This window comes from Centroberyx affinis, unplaced genomic scaffold (genome assembly GCF_046629955.1).
Source record: "Centroberyx affinis isolate AG114_WGS23_722 - 3 ecotype Tasmania unplaced genomic scaffold, CSIRO-AGI_Caff_v1 ptg003022l_1, whole genome shotgun sequence".
In the NCBI taxonomy this organism is placed as follows: domain Eukaryota; kingdom Metazoa; phylum Chordata; class Actinopteri; order Beryciformes; family Berycidae; genus Centroberyx; species Centroberyx affinis.
This window is the reverse complement of record NW_027281119.1, coordinates 130,589-152,904: the sequence shown is the minus strand read 5'-3', so window position 1 is coordinate 152,904 and position 22,316 is coordinate 130,589. Positions and strand designations below refer to the sequence as shown.

The window sequence follows — 22,316 nt, the reverse complement described above, 5'->3', positions numbered from 1 at the left end:
TAAAACTCAACAGTTGCTATCCTTCTCCCTGCTCAGGCAGAGTGGGGTTTGCCAAGACAGTTCCAACTCTGGGCCCTTCAGCTGGGAGATGACCTTGCTAACCACAAGGCTATCCTGCCCCCAATGACAAGATCAAAAGCACTGTGGGTTTATCTGAAACTGTAAACCAGCTGGCTGGTCATCTCTGTTGGAGAAACCTAGGTGAAAGAGTCACAGACTTGATGTTTCAGTTCAAGTAAGTGACAATGATCTAATGAGTACATTGGAGAGTAGTAAACTGTGGCCCATTAGAGGGAACCAGGCTGTTGGTCTTATTCAATCGCATGCAACAAATGTTTTCCTTTAAACAGAAACTGGTATTCTGGAAGAAACGAAAAGACTCAATGTTTGTAGTAACTTTTGTAATGAAAATATATCATAATTTCTGTGATATACATAGGCAATGTTGAATTTACAGCTTACACGAAACTGGGTGATTGCCTACAAACATTTATGGTGCTTACAAAAATTATTTAGAGGATGGAAACAACAACACCAAACAAAAAATGAATATAGCAATCAAAGAACGACTCAAATGACAAAAAAAATTATCCTCTCTCACTAAACGTTGAATATGAGGTATATGAATACAAAGGCAGAGCTGGAGACAGACCTGTAACTGAAAAGACACAAGTTTCATATCTGCAACAGCCAATGTGTGTCCATATACAGCCATATACCTTGTCCAAGTGCCCTTGAGCAAGATACTGAACCTATAACTGTTCACTTTCTGTAAGCAGATATGAATAAGAGCGTCACCTAAATGCTCACAATGTTAAAGCTACACTAAGCGTTTTTTTCTGACCACTAGAGGGCGACAGAAACCGCAACACATTTGTAAACACACACAGCAAAGCTACTAGGCGATGGAAGCCCTTAAGGAGAAACCGTGGATAAAGGCCAATGGCTAAAATAAACGTACCTAAGGAGAAATATCGCTGGTTACCAGTCTTGCTTTGCCAGATTTTTCTCCCGCTGAAGGTTACATATCCCACAATAACAAGTGAAGAGGCAGGTAGCAAGTTGAAAACGTTTACTTGCTGTCTTCATCGATTTGCCATTACTCAGGCCGAATTTGACAACAAGCTTTAGGAAAGAGGTGAAAACAACAACACAGCTGCTGCTGTGTGGCTATTTGTTTATATCATTACGTCTCACGGAAATCTCCACATAGCACAGGATTCAGGATTGGTTACAGGGTCTGAAATCGCTTATTGCAGGTTTAAAGGATAATTCCAGTTACGGATATACCTGCATGTTTATTCATTTGTCCAGACTTCTGTCCTTTCATTGACTCAAAAACAATATGAAGATTTTCCTCTTGATAGAAAAGGTCTCATTTAAATATCTCCACTGCCGCTCTCTACAGTATGTTGGCATCGCAGGAGTCAGGCTGCAGTATCTGAAGTGTAACAATGAGTTTAATAGATTTTCGAAACCAGGGGTAGAAAAAGGCATAGATCACAGGGTTTAGACAGGAGTTAAAATAGAGCAAAAAGACCAAAAATGAAGCATTGGCCACGTTCTCCTGGCCTGCAAGAGAGACAAGGTAATGTGGACAAAAACATATTAGAAACACAGCTATGACAATACCAAGAGTCCTAGCTGCTTTCCTCTCAGATTTCTTAGCAGTTTCAGTCACTGAACGCTGGAGTGTGACAGCCACAATGTGGGATCGCATGGCACGAGCCTGAGACACAGCCACCACAAATACTCTCATATACAGAACTATGATGACAGTAATGGGACTTATAAAGGTGAAAACAAGGTCAACAGCTCCTGCAATGTAGTTAATGACAACTACACACTCTCCAACACAGGAATTATACCTGCCTGGTTGTCCTAGGTGATCATTTAGAATCAGACTGCAATAGAATAAAGAACAGACCCAACACAGAGAAACACAGATTTGAACTCTTCTCTGAGTGATTTTGGTGGGGTAACGCAGAGGGTCACAAATAGCCACATAGCGGTCGACTGATATGAGCACCATGTTTCCTACTGAGACAGAGATGATGGTAAAGACAACAAAGAAAGACAAAGCACACATGAGGTCACCCAGGAACCAGCAGGACCCTGCAAGGAGGATTTCAGTCGGTATCAAAAGGAGGCCTGCAAGGAGGTCTGAGACAGCCAGGGAGAGGAGGAGGACGTTGGTGGGGGTGTGGAGCTGCCTGGAGAGAAACAGGAGCATTGTATTCATTAATATTTGCAGTATCAGTAGTATATCTAATCAGTAGATGTGGCAGATATCAGGCATTCTAACAATACAAAAGCATTGTTTAGCAACTTCTTTCTTCTCATCAAAGGCCAAGATGTGACAGTAACTCTCTTCTAGTCTATCAGCTATTTCTTTTGATATGTTTACCAGATTTATAAAGATTTGTATATGACAAAATCTATGGCCACCTGTAGTGGGAGATGGAGATGATGATCAGCAGGTTGAGAGCCACAGTGAGCAGAGAGATGGAGGATAGCAGAATGTAGAGGAGCATGGCCTCAGAGTAAGGACGAGTTGGCTTCCTGCAGGAAGTGTTGAGGAGCTGTGGAAAGCAGAGTTCACCTCCTTCCAGGGTCTCCATCATCAGAGAGAGAGGAGGAGAGGAGAAGCTGCTGAGGTCTGGCAGCTTTCTGACCAAAGCTCTCCATCATACAGCTGATTTATCCCTCTCCTCCCTTTGCTTCTTTTCCTCCCTCCCTCTCTCTCATTCTCTGTCTCTCGGAGACTGATGTCCCTCTTCCTTCCTTTGCATCATCCTCTTCATCTTCATCACTCTCTGCTGATATCTCTCTTCTTCCTCACCTATTTTCTCGCCCCTTGTTTTCTTTTCTCTCCTCCTCCATTCCCAAACCTTCCTCCCTCCCTACTAATCATTTTGCTCTCCCAATTCAGCCACTTCTAATGGTAATGGAAGGGAATTCATCAAATAATATATAACTCAATAGATGTTCCATTTTCACAAGGCGATTGATAAGTTGATCGTGCAACACCTCTTAACGCACCTCCACTGCTGTACACAAAGGGAGGAATTTAGAATCCTTTCATTCAATCTTTGATCTGACCAATAGAAGGGATAAGAGGATAATTTATGGTATATATCAAATAGATTTAACAATTTATATCTTCTATGGACACACTCCTTATGGAAATGAAAGAATATAGACCGATGATGGATTCAAATTACAACGCTTTGAGATTTTGTGAAATCCCAGACGGACCTTTATTTATTTTGTACTGCTCTTTGAGTGCCCTCTCTGGCCATTCTGAGTGGTGAATCCAAAAGTAGGTGAGACTCAAAAGATAGAGAAGGATCGAAAACTGTAAAAAAAAAAGGCCCTTTCAGTTACGCAGCATCATTACGTGGAACGTGCAAGTAACACGGACTGCAGAGGATGCTGGGAGCTTCTCCTAGCATGAAGAAGTAGTTGCCTCAGCCCGGTGCAGCAAGCTAATGTTGTACATTTCACAGCAGCTAACCTTGTATTCCTGTGTGGACACTGCGTGTGTGCATCTATGACAATAAGTGACTCTCTGTTTATTTACATTTGGACGGCACTGGCAAGTTTTTCAATTATTAATAATGATGAGTACTTAAGGCCAGTGTGTGCACGTTAGTTCTTGTTAGCCACTATGGCGATCTGCCTTCTGAACCGTATGGGCCACAATCAAAATTCCACTTTCCCTGGATTCCTTGGTTCATTCTGCATCCATCCATATAGGCCCCGCCCATTTTCGCTAACTAGATTTTCCGCCATTTTGAATTTTGTCCAAAACTTCCAAAAAACGTCCAAAACAAAAATTTTGTTTTTTTGCTACTCCTCCTACAAATTTTGTCCAATCGTCACCAAATTTGTGACACAGCATGTCTGGACTGTCCTGCACAAATGTTATCGAGCAGTTTTTTGATAGTCCACACCGTTTTCATATAATTGACTTCCAAAGTTTGGTCAACTGTCGTGGGTGGGGCCTATTTCACAAAAATAACTCAGGAAAGCATTGTCCTATGGTAACCAAACTTGGTACATGTGTGCAGGTATGTACTCTGAGCCAATATACAAAAACTGGTGTCATTTCACCTATAGTGGGGCGCTATAGCAACATTTCACATTTTAAAAGGCCATAACTCGGTGACTGTAGATCATAGGAACAAAATTCCTTGATTGCTCGATTCCTTGGGCCAAGTCGCATCTATCCATATAGGCCACTCCCATTTCAGCCCACAAGACTTTCCGCCATGTTGAATTTTGTCCAAAACAGTTTTTTCGCTTCTTCTCCTACATATTTTGTCCAATCTTCACCAATTTTCGCTCACAGCATGTCTGGACTGTCCTGCACAAAAGTTATTGAGCAGTTTTTTGATAGTCCATACCGTTTTGCTACAACTGGCTTTCAAAATTTGTAGGCAAGGCCTAATATACAAAAATTGCCATAAGTCAGGAAGTTGTTGGCCTACCTTAAACAAATTTGGTACATATGTGCACAGGTCAACTCTGAGGTAGCATGCAACATTTGGTGGTATTGTAACCATAGTTGACCATAGTTAAAATACTCTAACGCTCTAAATAGCCTATAGCTTGGACAGTCTCATTACTTGGCCCTATTTTTTTGTGCTTCCTCCAGTGCCCTCCAGTGGACTCAGTAGCCTAATGGTTAATGAATAGATCTACCATGCAAACGATTGTGGGTTCAAATCCCATGGGTAACGCTGTCTCCTCACACCACTAAGCTTGCGATAACTAAGCATAATGTCTTAAGTTTCTAATTTTTGGACAAATGACCATATGAAAAGATGAACTTGACAGAAGTCTGTCTTTTAGCGTTTTTTTGTTTTGTTTGTTTTATTACTTATTATTACTCTATCTCCAATCCAACTTATAGACCTCTTCCTAGTCTGACAATGTGGGACACAGACAGGCACGCGCGCGCGCACACACACACACACACACACACACACACCAGATCAACACAATACCTGACAACTAATGTCACTTTGCTCTCGTTTTCTGGCTAGACTTTTATTAATTGTCCTGTCGTGTATTTATTGTTTTGTTTTTCCTGTGTTGTCCTGTCAATGTTCTGTCTTCTGTCTTGCAATAAAAAAAAAAAAGTCTGGCCCAGGACCTTTGTCGTATGTCATGCCTCTCCCCCAATCTTTCCTGCCTCTCTCTACTTTCAACTGTCTAATAAAGGCAAAAAAAAAGTAGAACTTGAAAAAAAGAAAAGGCATTTCTATGAGGACTTCCGTGAAATAAAATGGCCCAATGGTGAAAAGGTGGTCACATTTATTTGGGAATATATTGCATAGAACAGTATACATAGATCCCTCAAAGATTATTTTTATTGTGAATCTACACTGACGTATGAATTTTCACCAAAGCAATATTTTGCTTTATTCATGCAATATTTTCAGTGGAAAATGTGTGGGCTATGCCACAGATGTGTACGTGTTTAGGGGTCCATGATATGAAAGATTTTGGGAACCTACACCCCCAGAAATTTTCAAAGGCGTTGTAGTACTGAGAATGAACAGCAGAGGGAGACACAAACTGTTTAAGTATTTCACATCTATTTTATTCTAGTTGTCTGCTTTCACAGCTGTATCCAAGTGTGGCAAACACAGGTTTACAATCTAATTATTTTATGTCAATTGTAATGGACAATAACATCACATTCTATCTATTCTAACACATTCTATGTATTCTGTATTATAATCTACCATAACGTGTACTAAACAATAAACATACTGTTTACCGTTTATTTCAATAATTTCTATAATATTAAATTTTCCATCTTATATCAGATATTTCTATTCTAATTCAAATCTAAGGGACAATAATGTTAGATCTGATGATGATCCACACATGATCAAAAGTAAAAAGCAATGCACATGAATTCCAATTGTACACAGGTTTGATATCTGCAACAACCAATGTGTGTCCATATATAGCTACATATCTTGTCCTTGAGCAAGAACCTGTAACTGCTCACTTATAGTAAGCAAGTACAGATAACAGTGTAACCTAAATGGCCATTATGTTAAGGTAAATGCCAATCCATAAGGAACAATAGAAGGATGGCAAGTTATATTCTAATTGCAATACTGACTGTGAACAGCAGATGAAGCCAAAGTTTGTCTAGTGGACATTATGACTTCTACCTTATGGATCCAGAAGGTAACTCACTTGCATATTCATTCACTCACTTAGCCTATCTGCCCCTAGTGGCCATTTCGACACACTAAACCAGGATCATTTACTTGCCTCCTCAATACTGCTGAGCTGTGTAGGCTGCTTCACATCTGACATCACAAAACAAGGATACAGAGTTTCACCTGTATCCTTGTTTTGTTTTGTCCAGGTTTTTTATCAGTTGAATTTATTGACTCAAAAACAATATGAACAAATATGTTTGATCCTTCATAGAAAATGTCTTTTTTCAATTACTCAACTGCCTCTCTCTACAGCATGTTGGTCCCACAGGAGTCAGGCTGCAGTATCTGAAGTGTAACAATGAGTTTAATAGATTTTCTAAACCACGGGTAGAAAAAGACATAGATCACAGGGTTTAAACATGAGTTACAATAAAAGAGCCAGACCACAAAGGCCTCAGATGCACTGATCAAGGTGTCCTGACCTGTGAGAGAGGGAAAGTAAAATGGAGAGAAACATATTAGAAACACAACTACGACAATACCAAGAGTCCTGGCTGCTTTCCTCTCAGATTTCTTAGCAGTTACAGTCACTGAACGCTGGAGTGTGACAGCCACAATGTGGGATCGCATGGCACGAGCCTGAGACACAGCCACCACAAATACTCTCATATACAGAACTACGATGACAGTAATGGGACCAATAAAGGTCAAGACAAGGTCAACGGCTCCTGCAATGTAGTTAACAACCAATACACACTCTCCGTAGCATGAATTATACCTGCCTGGTTCTTCCAGGTCATCCTTTAGAATCAGACTGCCATAGAAAGCAGAACAGACCCAACACAGACAAACACAGATTTTAACTCTTGTATGAGTGATTTTGGTGGGGTAACACAGGAGGATCACAAATAGCCACATAGCGGTCGACTGATATGAGCACCATGTTTCCTACTGAGGCACAGGGAAGGATGAAGGCTACATAGTGATAAAGAGCACACATGAAGTCACCCAGAAACCAGCAGCCACCTTTTAGAATGATTTCAGCCGGCATCAGGAGGCCCATGAGGAAGTCTGAGACAGCCAGGGAGAGGAGGAGGAGGTTGGTGGGGGTGTGGAGCTGCCTGGAGAGAAAAAGGAGCATTATTGCAGATATGAAGTATCATTAAATACAAAGAAGCATTATTTAGCAATCTGGCTGTTCTCATCAAAGGCCAAGATATCACAGTATCTTTGTTCTAGTCCATGAGCAATTCCTTTTTGTAAAAGTGGCCACCTGTAGTGGGAGATGGAGATGATGACCTGCAGGTTGAGAGCCACAGTGAGCAGAGATATGAAGGATGGCAGAAAGTAAATGAGCATGGCCTCAGAGCGAGGACGTATCGGCTTCCTGCAGGAAGTGTTGAGGAGCTGTGGAAAGCAGAGTTCACCTCCTTCCAGGGTCTCCATCATCAGAGAGAGAGGAGGAGAGGAGAAGCTGCTGAGGTCTGGCAGCTTTCTGACCCAAGCTCTCTACCATACAGCCGATTTATCCCTCTCCTTCCTTTGCTTCCTTTCCTCCCTCCCATTCTGTCTCTTGAGACTGATGGCCCTCTTCCTTTCCATCATCCTCTTCATCATTATCTCTGCTGCTGTCGCTCTACTTCCTCACCTCTTTTCTCGCCCCCGTCTTCTTTTCACTCCCAATCCATCTTCCCAATCCATCCTCCCTACTCATATAATTTTGCTCTCCCAATTCTAATGGTAATGGAAGTTAATTCATCAAATATATAGAACTCAATAGAGGTTACATTTTCACGAGGAAACTGATTAGTTGATCGTGCAACACCTCTCAATGTACCTCTGCTGTACATAATAATAATAATAATAATAATAATAATAATAATAATAATAATAATAATAATGATAATACATTTTATTTAATGGTGCCTTTCATGGCACTCAAGGTCACCTTACATCATATAAGATCAGTAATAGAACATACAATAAACAACAAAGCACCAGTAATAAGACATCAGTACAATCACCTTACATCATATAAGATCAGTAATAGAATATACAATAAACAACAAAGTACCAGTAATAGGACATCAGTACAATCAACAGTAAGACAGCAGTTGATGCAGTTAAAATGAGTAAGCTAGTTTAAAAAGATGGGTTTTAAGAGCAATTTTGAATTCTGTAATGGAGTCCAGTATGCGGATGTGAGGGGGAAGGGAGTTCCAAAGTTTGGGTGCAGCATAGGAGAAGGCCCTGGCACCCATTGTGCTGAGGTTGATGGCTGGTAGTGCCAGTAGACCTGCTGATGAAGACCGCAGGGAGCGAGAGGGAGTGTAAGTGTAAGACAGAAAGAGTAAAACAATCATAGTACAATGTTAAAACTGGTCAATTTACAAAAAAAAATCATGCGATTATAGGCATAAACCAAAATAAGGGTTAAAATAAGATGAATAAAATTAGAGACAAAAATTTAGAGACCCAAGTTTAAAGGGAAAGCACATATGAACCAGGACCCTAGTGGAAAGCAGAGGCGAACAGGTGAGTCTTAAGATTTGATTTAAAAACAGTGAGTGAGTCTGAGGCCCTAATCGTTCCTGGGAGCTGATTCCACAAGCGTGGCCCCAGCGATGAAAAGGCATGCTTGTCAGTTTTGTCCGTGGTACAGCAAGAAGATTTGAGCTGCCAGACCTGAGTGTCCGGGTGAGGATTGAGAGGTGAGGAGCTCCTGAAAGTAGGTTGGACCGGTGCAATTTATGGCCTTGAACACCAGGAGGAGTAACTTGAAGATGATCCGTTGGTTTATTGGGAGCCAGTGAAGGGAGTGGAGGACTGGGGTGATGTGCTGTGATTTCCGTGTTTTGGACATTTTGTAACCTATGGATAGTTTTGGTTGGTAGGCCTGCGAGCAGAGAATTGCAATAGTCAATGCGGGAGCTGATGAAGGCATGGACCAGTTTTTCTGCATCACGTTTGCTCAGGGAGGGTCTTGATCTTGAGATGTTCCTCAGGTGGAAGAATGAGGTCTGACAGACAGATTTAATGTGTGCATCGAAGGACAGTGATGAGTCCAGCTTGACACCCAGGTTTGTGACAAGTGAGGAGAGAGGGATGGGGTGACACGTACTGTGTACAAGTACTGTGAAAGGCTCAGGAGACAACTCTGGAGTTTACTGAAGGTGGCATGGAGGAACAACGTCCTGGCGGATGGTTGGCTAGTTGCTGAGGGGTGCTTCATCCCTAAGGAGGAAAACTCCACAGTGATTAACGAATTTTGAACCATTTTGCTCTTCAACATGGAAGGGAAAATATTCTTTGGGATTCTGGCAAAGATATTCCGGGAGTTCCGGGGGTGCCCGGCTGTCTTGAACATACCAGTGTCATCTCTAAGATCATTGAATATGCGTAGAGGAATCGCAGTGATCTGGCAGTTTCGTGGCTTGATCTAAGTAAGTGGTTGGTGGAAAGTACACTGAACAGCTACCATGTCCCTGAGCGATTCCAAAAGCTGCTCCAGTGCTACTTTGACAACTTTATGATGCGTTTCACCTGTGGGAACAGAATGGCAGAGGTTGGAAGTAGGCATTGTCACTGGGTTTACCATCTCAGTGTTTTCCACAGCAATGAACCTCCTCGTCAAGTCAACAGAGAAGCTGCAGCGGGGCGCAGTACTGGCAAGCGCATCCAACAAGCCCCTATCAGGGCGTTCATGGACGATCTCACCATCACAGCGAAATTGATACTGGAAGGCAGATGGATCCTGGAAGACCTGGTAGAGCTCACTAATTGGGCAAGAATGGCGTTCAAGCCTGCAGACTGCTTTCGCTTCAGGATTGGAGAAGACACCATCCCGACTATCAGAGAGAAGCCCGTGAAGAGCTTGGAGAAGTGGTACAGGACTGAACTCATTACAAGGTGAGTGTGAAGGAGATGCTCATGAAAGCCAAAACTTGGATGACATCTCTGGAAAAGAGCAGCCTACCTGGTAAGTATAAGGCCTGGGGCTATCAGCATAGGGTGCTCCCTAGACTGCTGTGGCCATTACTTGTCAATGAGGTACCCATCTCTACAGTTGAAGGGCTGGAGAAGAAGATGAATACCTTCTTAAGGAGTTGGCTTGGTGTCCCAAGAAGCTTTTCATCTGTTTGTATACCACAGGCAGCAAGCTGCAACTACCAATAACATCGGTGGTTGAGAAGTAAAAACAACAAAAGCACACCAGACCATGATGTTCCGGGACAGTAAAGATGTGTAAAGTGCAACAAGCAGGCCTTGAAGTCAAGACGGGTCACAAGTGGTCAGCACAAGGAGGCAGAGGAACACCTGCAACATGCCGACGTCGTTGGCTCAGTGGCCCAGGGCAGGCTCGGCCTGGGATGTACCACCAGGGCAAGTTGGTATAAGGCAAACCCAAAGGAGGGGTATGGAATGGTGCAGAGGGAGGTCCGGAAGGCAGAGGAGGAAGATCTGCATATCAAAGCTGTAGCCATGAACAAAAAAGCCAGCTGGATACAGTGTAAGAGTGTGCTAGGTAGGGCACTGACATGGCAAGACGTGGAGCATGGAAGGGTACCGGATCAAGTTTCTGCTGTGTTCTGTGTACGATGTCTTGCCTACATCAACAAACCTCCACATATGGGGGTTGGCAGAGAGCCCCGGCTGCACACTGTGTGGTAGGCCAGCCAGTCTGGAGCACATTCTTTCCTCTTGCCAATCAAGTCTAGTGGATGGAAAGTTCTGGTGGTGACACAACCTGATTTTGACCAAGTTGGCCAGGGGAACGAGAAAGAAGCAAAAACAACTGCCCCCGTTTCATTCACTTTCTCAGGCCAGGGGAGAGTGTTGCAATGGAGACGAGGAGCAAAGGGATCCTGGCCACGGCAGGCAACTGGAAGATGCAGGCAGACCTCAAGAAGCAGCTCAAATTCCCAGAGGAGATAACCCACACAAGCCTCAGACCAGACATTGTCCTCTGGTCCAGAGGTACCAAGCAGGTGGTCCTTCTTGAGCTGACAGTGCCCTGGAAAGAGAGGATAGAGGAGGCACATGAGCGGAAGCTCAAGAAATATCAGTCCCTCATCTTCAAGGGCCAGCAGAAGGGGTGGAAGGCCTGGAATCTGCCGGTTGAAATTGGCTGCAGGGGCAGTCACTCTGGGAAGCCCTGGTACTGCTTGGTGTCGAGGCCCAGCTAGGAGGAGGCTTATAGCTGACATCAGCAAGTAGGGGGAAGCAGCATCCCGGTGGATCTGGGTGAAGAGAGGCAAGCGGTGGCACAGCTGATGTGGTGACTTGAGTTAAGTGGTGGATGGGAAGGGGGAGTCCCAGGACACTGGGTCTGCCGTCGAGCCCCCCCGAGATGTCATGGGTTAATCAACGAAACATCGATGAAGGAGGTTGACCATTTGATAACCCGGAGAAGCCACTCAACTCAAGTTGGAGGAGAGTGCAGTTTTCCTATTGGGCCATTAGGTTTATGGACAATGCAATCAACATGGGCCTACACTACATCCTCCAACATTTTGACTCCCCAGGGTCCCCCTTACTCTAGGATCTTGTTTTTGGACTTCAGCTCAGCGTTTAACACCATCATCCCGGAACTGCTGCACACTAAACCCCTTCAACTCTTTGTGGCTGCCTCCATCTGTCAGTGGATCACCAACTTTCTGACAGGTAGGAGAAGGCAGGTGAGGGGAAACTCACATCCGGCACCCTGACAATCAGCACTGGTGCCCCCCCAGGGATCCGTGCTCTCCCCACTGCTCTTCTACCTGTATACAAATGACTGCACCTCCAATGACCCCTCTGTTAAGCTGAAGTTTGCAGATGAGACAACAGTCATTGGTCTCATCCAAGACAGTAACAAGACTGTTTGCAGATGGGAAGGTTAGACAGCTGGTCCAGACAACATAAGGAATGAAATGCTCAAAAACTGCACAGCCAACATGCAGGATGCAGTCCTCAAACTGCTCAACATTATACTGAGTTCAGGCTGTTTTCCTGATCTGGTGCCAAGGCCTTATTTGCCCCATCTTTAAGTTTGGGTACCAACTGGATCCCAATAACTACTGCAGAATCTGTGTCAGCAATTTTCTGGGGAAGCTATTCTACATTATTATAAACACTAGAATTTCAAATCTACTTGAATATCCTTAGTGAAAATCAAATTGTCTGTTTCACCAAACCAACCATATCTATACCCTTCACATCCTCATTGAAATACATGTACACCAAAAGAAAAGGCAAAATATTTGCTTGCTTTACTGGTTTTAGAAAAGCCTTTGATTCAATTTGGCACGAAGGCCTCTATTACTGACTTCTTCAATGTGGTATAGGTGGGAAAGTATACCACCTTATTAAATCTATGTAAAGTATATGAAAAGTAGATACAGTGTGAAGATTGGAGACAAACACACTTATTTTGTTTGAGTTATTTGCCCAGAGGAGAGTTGTCCGCCAGGGCTGCAATCTGAGTCCAATGCTATTCAGTATCTACATGAATGAATGTGCAATGCAGCTGGACCTAAACATGGCCCCGGGCCAAGAAATCGAATTCCTGCTCTATGCAGATGATACAGTTGTGCTGTCTGGGACTACAGCAGCAACTGGATCTGCTACACTGCTACTGCCAGAACTGGGCTCTAAATGCAATCAAAATTAAATTTGATAGTATTCAAATTCCAATTTAAATTTGGTTTAGAATATTTGATAGTGTGATCCAACCCACTGCGCTGTATAGTGAAGTTTGGGATCCACTCAGTCATCATAGCTTCACTAGTTGGGGTAACATCTAACAGAATCCCTACATACTGGATTTTGCAGAGACATTCTACACATACAAAGAAAAACACCAACAAACACACCCATTAATAATTAACATTCAAAAGATAGCACTAACATTTTCTAATCACCTTAAATCCAGTTCCCCAGACAGCCTCCACTACAAAGCCCTCCAAACCCAAGAGCTGAATCCAGAAAAGAGACGATGCTGAGACTAACCGCTCCCCCTCAAGTCACTGTCACAATCCCAGCCTAGCCCTTGTGTTTTCCTGGTGTTTTTCCTCTGCTTCCCAGTCTGTTTCTGTGTGTGGTGTGGGCATGTCTGTTCTCTGTCCCTCCTGCACCTACACACCTGTCTGCCATCAGCCCATTAGTCCTGTGACTGTGTTCCGCCCTCACCTGCCGGCTTTCATCCTATCAGCTCCCGAACTCATCCCCATCCAGCCAGCTGTTCCCTGTTATAATTAGTCTCTTTGCGTATATATGGTCTGTGTTCCCCAGTTGTTTTTGTCAAATCGTCTGCTTTGCTACCTGCGTTGTTATCTGCTCTGTTACCTGTGTTGTTTTGCCGTTGGCTTCTGAGACTTGTTCCCTGCCAGGTTTGGTCTCTGTGTTTCCTTTGCTTGCCAGCCTGTTTGTGGTTTTGCTTTTTGGATTGCCTGTTTTGTTCTGTACTTCAGCCTCAGTTTGTCTATTAAAGCCTTTTGCTTCAGCCAAGTTCTCTGTCTGTCGGCTTTTGCATTTGGGTCCAGACTCTGAGTTACTCCCTCGTGACAGAACGATACGACCACCATGGACCCAGCAGCCGGATTATTCGAAGAAGAGCTGTATGACCTATCTTATACCCTCCTGTGCATCAAAGGTTGTTGGAGGAGGGCTCCTGATTGTAAGTACAGGTAGCTTTGAATATGGCATGCTGGGAAATCTCCTCTAAGCCTTGGCTGAGGAACTCACTACCTGAGTGGGCTAAGAACTTCCTCAACACCCCTGATCCTCGGCCTGCTGCCTGGCCTGCTAGCCCCCGCCTGCTAGCCTCCAGCCTGCTATCTGCCAGCCTGCAACTCGGTCTGCATCTCAGCCTGCACTCCAGTCAATTAGGCTCGGGTTAATGAGCCTGCAGCCGGCCTGTCCTGAACCTGCCTGTCCTGAGCCAGCTAGCCCGCTACCTGCCTGTCCTGAACCTGCCTGTCCTGAGCCGGCTAGCCCGCTACCTGCCTGTCTTGAACCTGCCTGTCCTGAGCCGGCTAGCCCACTACCTGTCTGTCCTGAAACTGCATGTACTGAGCCAGCTAGCCCGCTACCTGCCTGTCCTGAACCTACCTGTCCTGAGCCGGCTAGCCTGCTACCTGCCTGTCCTGATCCTGCATTCCCTGAACCTCATGAGACTAAAATGGATCAGCTGTGGAGCCACCCTGACGTCCGGCAGTCAACCTATGAAGGGACTCGCCTTGCCATTTTCACGGGGAACCACGGAGTCTCTAAAAGGAGGCTAGGTCCCCATGGCTCCTGACGTCCCTGGCTCTCTCAGCAGTCCAGCGCCACAGAGTCTCCACTGACCAGCGCCACTACTGAGGTCCAGCCTGTTGCGGTGCTGCAGCAACCTCCTGTCCAATCTTCTGTCTCTGCTGAGCTGCAGAAATCTCCTGTTCCTGCTGAGCTGCAGCAGTCTCCGGTTCCTGAGTTGCAGCTGTCTCCTGTTCCTGAGCTGCAAAAGTCCCCTGAGCCTAAGTCGCAGTAATTCCCTGTTCCTGCTGAGCTTCAGCAGTCTCCGGTTCCTGAGCTGCAGCTGTCTCCTGTTCCTGAGCTGCAAATGTCCCCTTAGTCTGAGTCGCAGTAATTCCCTGTTCCTGCTGAGCTGCAGCAGTCTCCTGTTATCACTGAGCTGCAGCTATCCCTTGTTACTGCTGAGCTGCATCAATCCCCTGTTCCTGCTAAGCTGCAGCAGTCTCCTGTTCCTGCTGAGCTGCAGCAGTGTCCTGTTCCCGCTGAGCTGCAGCAGTCTCCGGTTCCTGAGCTGCAGCTGTCTCCTGTTCCTGAGCTGCAAAAGTCCCCTGAGCCTGAGTCGCAGTAATTCCCTGTTCCTGTTGAGCTGCAGCAGTCTCCTGTTCTTGCTGAGCTGCAGCTATCCCTTGTTACTGCTCAGCTGCAGCAATCCCCTGTTCCTGCTGAGCTGCAGCAGTCTCCTGTTCCTGCTGAGCTGCAGCAGTGTCCTTTTCCAAAAGTCCTGTTCCAAATGTCCCCTGAGCCTGAGTCGCAGCAGCCTTCTATTTCTCTGGCTCCACCAGCAATACCTGCCGTCGTTCTGCCAGACCCCCAACCCTCTTGTGTCCCGGCAGTGGAAGAAAGCTCCGGGGGTTTTCAGCCTCTTTCCCTGCCCGCTTGTCTGTCTGACCTGCGCTCTCAATCCCCAGCGTACTCAAGCCCCAAACCTCTCATGTCCCGGCAGTGGAAGAAAGCTCCGGGGGGGTTTCAGCCCCTTTCCCTGCCTGCTTGACCGTCTGGCCTCCCATCTCAGTCCCCAGCTGCCTGCCTCCTGCTCTGCACTCCTGCAGTCTGCCTGTCCTACACTGAGCCCCAGTCCTCAGCTGTCGATTACCGCTGAAGCCGGTCCAGCACTCCAGCCACCAGCTTCCGGTCCCACACTCCAGCCGGCCTCCGGTCCCGAAATCCACACACCGGATGTTCATCCAGCAGCCTGCCCCAACCTGCAGCCGAATCTTCTGGTGCCAGCTGCCTTTGCTGATCTCCAGCCTCGTTGCTGACCTCCCAAGTGGCCCAGCCTTCATCGCCGACCTCCCAAGTGGCCCAGCCTTCGTCGCTGACCTCCCAAGTGGCCCAGCCTTCGTCGCCAACTTCCTGAGTGGGCCAGCCTACATCGCCGGCCTCCACGGTCCCACCTACATTGCCGGCCTCCAGAGCGGCTTCACCGGTCTGGTCGTCCTCCTGCCCCTCCTCCAGAGCAGATCCACCTGTCTGATCGTCCTCCTGCCTGTCCTCCAGAGCTGCTCCGCCTACGTTGCCAGTATCCAGGCCGTCCACCTGAGGTTTCCTGTTCGGCCTCTGTCCTGCCTCCAGGCCATCCGCCTGAGGCTTCCTGCTCAGCCTCTGTCCTGCCCCCAGGCCGTCCGCCTGAGGTCTCCTGCTCCGCTCCTGTCCAGCACCTCAGGCCACTTGCCCCTGAAATTTTTGATCGTCTGCTTTGCTACCTGCGTAATCTGCTCTGTTACCTGTGTTGTTTTCCCGTTGGCTTCTGAGACTTGTTCCCTGCCAGGTTTGGTCTCTGTGTTTCCTTCGCTTGCCAGCCTGTTTGTGTTTTTGCTTTGCAAAGTTCTGTCTGCCAGCTTTTGCATTTGGGTCCAGACTGAGTTATTCCCTTGTGACAGTCACAGGCTCAGACCAACACTGCTTTACAAAAAACAATTTGTGTAAACCAAATTATAAAACAATGCAAAGAGACCTATTTGGAACATTGGAAAAAAGAAACCAAAAGTCAAAGCAAATTAGAATGTTATCTAGCCCTATAAACAGAGAACATGAATTAGCATCTCTTATTGTCAGAGATAGAAAGTAGAGACAGATCTTCACCAAGTACAGGCTCAGTGAAAACCAATTGGCAATCGACATAAAAAATATTGGCAACCAAACAAATCAGAATATGTGGTCACTGTTCGACAGGTGAGGTTGAGACAGAGATGCACTTCCTCCTAAAATGTGAAAAATGTAACTCAGCCAGAGATGTCTACTTAAACAGGTTCAGCTTCCAAGTTCCCCACTTCCAAGAGCTTGATGATCACTTAAAGCTACAAATTCTACTAGAAGGAAATACAGCAGACCTGGCTGCACAGTTTGTAGCAACTTGCCACAACCTGAGAAACAGTGGGTGACCAATATACTCTGTATTGTATATCAAATATGTGTAACCCTAGTTGCTAAACATACATTAATTCCTTCACATAGTTTACTGATACTCTGCAGTGGAGGGTCTGGGTACGGGAGCTGAATACGCAGGAAGCCAGATCCTCTGTCGAGGCACTGACACACACACACACACACACACACACACTTAGGCTGATACATAGGGCAGGGAATATAATATAAAATTTATATTTATGTTGATGCTTTGGCAACAGTGTTAGTAGACTTTCATGCCAATAAAGCGAAGAGAGTGTGTGTGTGTGTGTGTGTGAGAGAGAGAGAGAGAGAGAGAGAGAGAGAGAGAGAGAGAGAAGGAAGCAAAGGGAGTATTGAAGGTGTTGAAGGTGTTAAAGGTGATGAAGGTGAAGAGGAGGGACATCAGTCTCCGAAGCTGAAAACAACCTCTTACATCACAGTTGGAGGGGGAGGAGGAGGAGGAGGTCAGTAGGAGTAAAGAGAGGTGACCAGGTGAAAGACAGAAAACTGGAGGAGCTAGAGAAATGTGATGGGAGGGGTGGGTGAAATAAGACAGCCAACGGATGGGTAAGGAGGGAGGAGAGATTGGGAAGGAAGGAGGAGAGAGGAAACGAGACAAGGGGGGAGAAGACAGATGAAGACAAGAGAAAGGACAGCAGAGAGTGATGATGATGCAGAGGGAGGGACATCAGAAAAAGAGAGGGGGGAGCAAAAAGGGAAAAGAGAGATAAATCATCTGTGTGATAGAGAGCTTTGTCAGAAAGCTGCCAGACCTCAGCAGCTTCACCTCTCCTTCTCTCTCTGATGATGGAGACCCTGGAAGGAGGTGAACTCTGCTTTCCACAGCTCCTCAACACTTCCTGCAGGAAGCCGATGTGTCCATGCTCCTCTACATTCTGCTGTCCTCCATCTCTCTGTTCACTGTGGTTCTCAACCTGCTGGTCATCATCTCCATCTCCCACTTCAGGTGGCCATTGATTTGGCATATCTTTATATAACTGGTAGACTTATAAAAACAAATGACTCAAAGACTAGAACAGAGGTGCTGTCACATCATGGCCATTGATGAGAAGAGAGAAGTTGCTAAAAAATGCTTTTGTAATTTCATAATGCTTGATATATGCTATATCTAGTGATGAGATATACTACTGATACTACAAATATTAATGAACATAATGCTTTTGTTTCTCTCCAGGCAGCTCCACACCCCCACCAACCTCCTCCTCCTCTCCCTGGCTGTCTCAGACTTCCTCGCAGGCCTCCTGATGCCAGTTGAAATCCTCCTTGCAGGGTCCTGCTGGTTACTGGGTGACCTCATGTGTGCTTTGTCTTTCTTCGTTGTCTTTAACATCATCTCTATCTCCGTAGGAAACATGGTGCTCATATCAGTCGACTGCTATGTGGCTATTTGTGACCCTCTGCGTTACCCCGCCAAAATCACTTAGAGAAGAATTAAAATATGTTTGTCTGTGTTGGGTCTGCTCTGCTGTCTATTGCAGTCTGATAAAAAGGATTTCCTGGGACAACCAGGAAGGTATAATTCTTGCATTGGAGAGTATGCGATTGTCATTAACTACATTGCAGGAGAACTGCTAAGAAATCTGAGAGGAAAGCAGCCAGGACTCTTGGCATTGTGATAGTTGTGTTTCTAATGTGTTTCTGTCCATATCACTGTGTAGCTCTCACAGCCCAGGACAAGATGGCCAGTGCTTCTTCTGAGACCTTTGTGGTCTCTCTGGTCTATGTTAGCTCTTGTTTAAACCCTGTGATCTATGCCTTTTTCTACCCCTGGTTTAGAAAATCTATTAAACTCATTGTTACATTTCAGATACTGCAGCCTGATTCCTGTGAGGCCAACATACTGTAAAGAGAGGCTGTGGAGGGATTTAAAGGAGCCTTTCTGTCAAGGAGAAAATGCCAGAAGTCTTGCCAAAAAAAAAAAACACCCCAAAAAACATGCTCCAAAACATGTTTTTTCTTTTTTCATATATTCTGTACTACATGACAATTGATTTCGTTAAAAGTTTTGTGATTTACTTAAAGCTTTATCATTTGCAGAGCATGCTGCTCTCCAATACACACCCAGGAGGGCTAAGACAATCTCCAACAGTCTCCAACAACACAGACTAACCTGCTCCTGTTTTTGAATACAGAAATCTCTGCAGCGTTGGACCGTGAACTGTTCTCTTTGTTTCATTCACTACCATTGAGCAAAGCCAGCTGATATTTACTAGTCATATTATGCTTCAGAAATAGTACACATTGATCTTTTAAAGGTCCCATATTCTACACTTTGCAGTGTTTTATTTTATGTATTGGACATAAAATAGTGCCAAGGGGAAGTGAAGGAGGGCCTGTTAAATGACTAATGATGTATGGAGGACATCATTTTTTGTTTGAACAGCAGATGGCACTGAAGCACAAATACATTCCTGGAATTTGGCTTTGCATTTCTGAGTTATGAGTTTGCGTTTCTGGGACAGAGGTTTAAAGGGTGGATTGGTGTGGGTCTGCTACTCTTCTAGTAGTCAGATCAAAGATTGAGTGACAGGATTCTAAATTCCTCCGTCTGTGTGTATGTCTATCCCCCCGTCCCATTACGCCCCCTAAGCACTCCCCCTTTATTTTGAGTGACAGCCAGAAGTGTTATGCCGCTTTTCCACCGCATGGTACCACATAGTACCGGCTCAACTCTACTCGACTCTACTCGCTTCTGGTAGTACCACTTTGGTTTTCCACTGCAGATAGTACCCCCTCAATGTGCCCCCGCCCCTACAACTGGTCGTCATAGCGACGCCACATGAAACTGCCGTGACGTCATCTTCAACTCGACACACACACACACACACACACACACTACACACACACACAGCAACAATGGAGGATATCGAAGGGATGGTGTTCTTGATTCTCGGTATGTGGCTGTTAGTCACAGCAAAGAGACAGATTTTATTTCAGAAGAGGCTGGAGGCAGCAAGACAACAGACTGCTGAAAAAAACATGACAGTTTGGGAAATCCTATATCAAAGACGACGAGACGACAGAGCGTCTCACATTCATATGAATATTCCAGTGTTACAAAGTATTTAATGCACTTTAGCTACCACTATTACGTATTAAAATGTGTATGCTTGTATGTGTATTCCAGATCGTTCACTCTTTGTGTGAATGATCTGTCTGTTTGGTCGTTCAACAGAGCTACCGAGTGGTGGGATGTGATTGTTCCCGGCTTCACAACCACTCAGTGGGTGCAGAACTTCAGAATGTCCGAAGAAACATTTGTCTACCTGTGCAACAAACTGCATCCAGTGATGGAGAGACAAGACTCAAACCTCCACGGGTGTGTACCTCTAAAGAAGAGATTGGCCATTGCACTGTGGAAGCTTGCGACCGGCTCCGAGTACAGAAGTGTTGGCCATCTTTTCGGAGTAAGCATAATAACTGTGTGCCGGTGTGTGCAAGAGTTCTGTGCTGCTGCAGAGACATTGTTGGTGCCGGAACAAATTTGTTTCCCTGACCAGGAGAAGGTTGAAGAAATGGCTGCCTACACTGAGAACAGGTGGGGGCTCCCGCAGTGTATTGGTGCTATTGATCGATCACACATACCCATCTTGGCACCACAGGAGTACCACTGCGACTATTTCAATCGTAAAGGCTGGCACTCCATCATCCTTCAAGGTGTTCTAGATGGAAAGGGACTTTTCTGGAACGTGTTTGCAGGACTGCCTGGGAGCATGCATGATGCTCGGGTTTTGAGACTGTCCACATTGTGGGAGTTGGCCAGCTGTGGCAACCACTTTCCAGCTCACACCAGGAATATTGGTGGGGTGAATGTTGGCTACTACATCCTAGGAGACTCTGCCTATCCCTTGCAGAGCTGGCTCATAAAACCATTCCCTGACACTGGACGGCTGACAGCGGAACAGCAGATCTACAACAAGAAAATCAGCAGAGCACGGGAAGTGGTTGAAAATGCTTTTGGCAGACTGAAGGGAAGGTGGCGTTGCCTCATGAAAAGAAATTACTGTGATGTCAAACTGGTGAAATCTATGGTGCTGACTTGCTGTGCTCTGCATAACCTTTGCGAGAGTCATGGAGAGGCCTATGACAATGAGTGGGATGCACCTGCAGCAGCAGAGCCTGTGGTGGCACTGGCACAGAGTGTAGAGGAGGAAAGCAGGGATGTACAAGAGGGTCTGATGCGCTGCCTGAATATTAATGTCTTTCCTGTCATGTGTTGCACACAATACAATTTACAACACATATTGTAAATTGTATTGAACAAAAATAAATCTTTTTTCTGTCTTTCCATGTGTATCCCCTGTTTGTCAAACTGATTTTTTATAAGGTTATCACGATTTACTATTTGGTAAATTAAATGCTAAAGCCCTTGAAATAGGAAACCATGATGAAGATGCATGTGTAAGATGTTGCAAAACAGTTTATTAAACAAACAAATGTGCAAATAAAAAAACAAACTATATACATAAATAGAACACTGCAACTGTGAAGATGCAAAAAAATCAGTGCAACACAGCAAACTATAATGTTACATAAAAAAAAGTTATATGTAGTGCAAATACAAATGTGTCCAAAGTACAAACTATATACATAAGGCATAGGGGTCTAGTCCAGGGGCAGAGGAAATGGGTCTAGTCCAGGGGTGGAGGAACCGGGTCACGCCGGCCACTCGACGCCTGCACAAGCTGGCTCAGTGTGACAAGGAAGGCTTGATTGAAGGCTGCAGTAGCAGCATTCTCCTCCCTCCTCAAGGCTGCTTCCAGCTCCCTTGCTGCAACTGCATCATCGAGGGCTATTGTCATGGTTCTGCCATGATCTGCCTTTGTGTTCTTTCTGTTTCTCTGGGTGCATCCCAAGTCTCTTAAATTGCATCCACGTTTCCCTCACTTGCGTCTTTTCCTGCGAGGAGAGAGGAAACAAGGAAATATGTTTTTAGAGAAATGAGACGTCCTTTCCTCTGAAGCGTCATGTGAAGCGACGTCCGTTTCTGCATGACAAAACGGGTTGTGGATTAAATAAACGTAATTTAGGTTCCCCATGTTCTTGCATTAATGTTATATATCAAAAAGCATAAAATAACGGGCATTTACACTTGTACTGTTTCTCCGCCATCTCGTTCAAATTTGCCAGATGTAGGGGCGGAGAATTGACATCATGGCGTTCAGCTGAAACTCTTCCGGGAAGGCTGCTCTCGTGTCTCCTCGCTCACAGCTCCTCAGAGATCCCTCCTCGCTCCTCGATCCTCGCTCCTCGGAGCAGAAATAAGAGCTTTGGGACGACCTTCAAAATGACGGACCAGAACGACTTCCGGTTCAAGCGAGGATCGAGGAGCAAGGAAATATCAAATAAGAGACTTGGGATGCACCCTCTGTGTTCCCTGCCTCCCTTGTGTCTCCGCCTCCTGGTCTGTCTGTCAGTGTCTAGTGTGGGTGTGGCTCCCTT

The 22,316-nt window shown here is 45.4% G+C and overlaps 1 protein-coding gene and 1 pseudogene across 1 annotated transcript; both read right to left on the bottom strand.

The window, feature by feature from the left end:
- Nucleotides 1-1,402: 1,402 nt before the first annotated feature.
- LOC139659141 (trace amine-associated receptor 13c-like) lies at nt 1,403-2,624 on the bottom strand. The gene is made up of 2 exons (XM_071537363.1): nt 2,449-2,624; nt 1,403-2,213 (listed from the first exon to the last, which is right to left on the bottom strand). The coding sequence occupies exons 1-2, from the start codon at nt 2,622-2,624 to the stop codon at nt 1,403-1,405; spliced, it is 987 nt and encodes a 328-aa protein (XP_071393464.1).
- Nucleotides 2,625-6,497: 3,873 nt separating this feature from the next.
- On the bottom strand, nt 6,498-7,640 carry LOC139659140 (trace amine-associated receptor 13c-like; annotated as a pseudogene).
- Between the last annotated feature and the right edge of the window lie 14,676 nt (nt 7,641-22,316).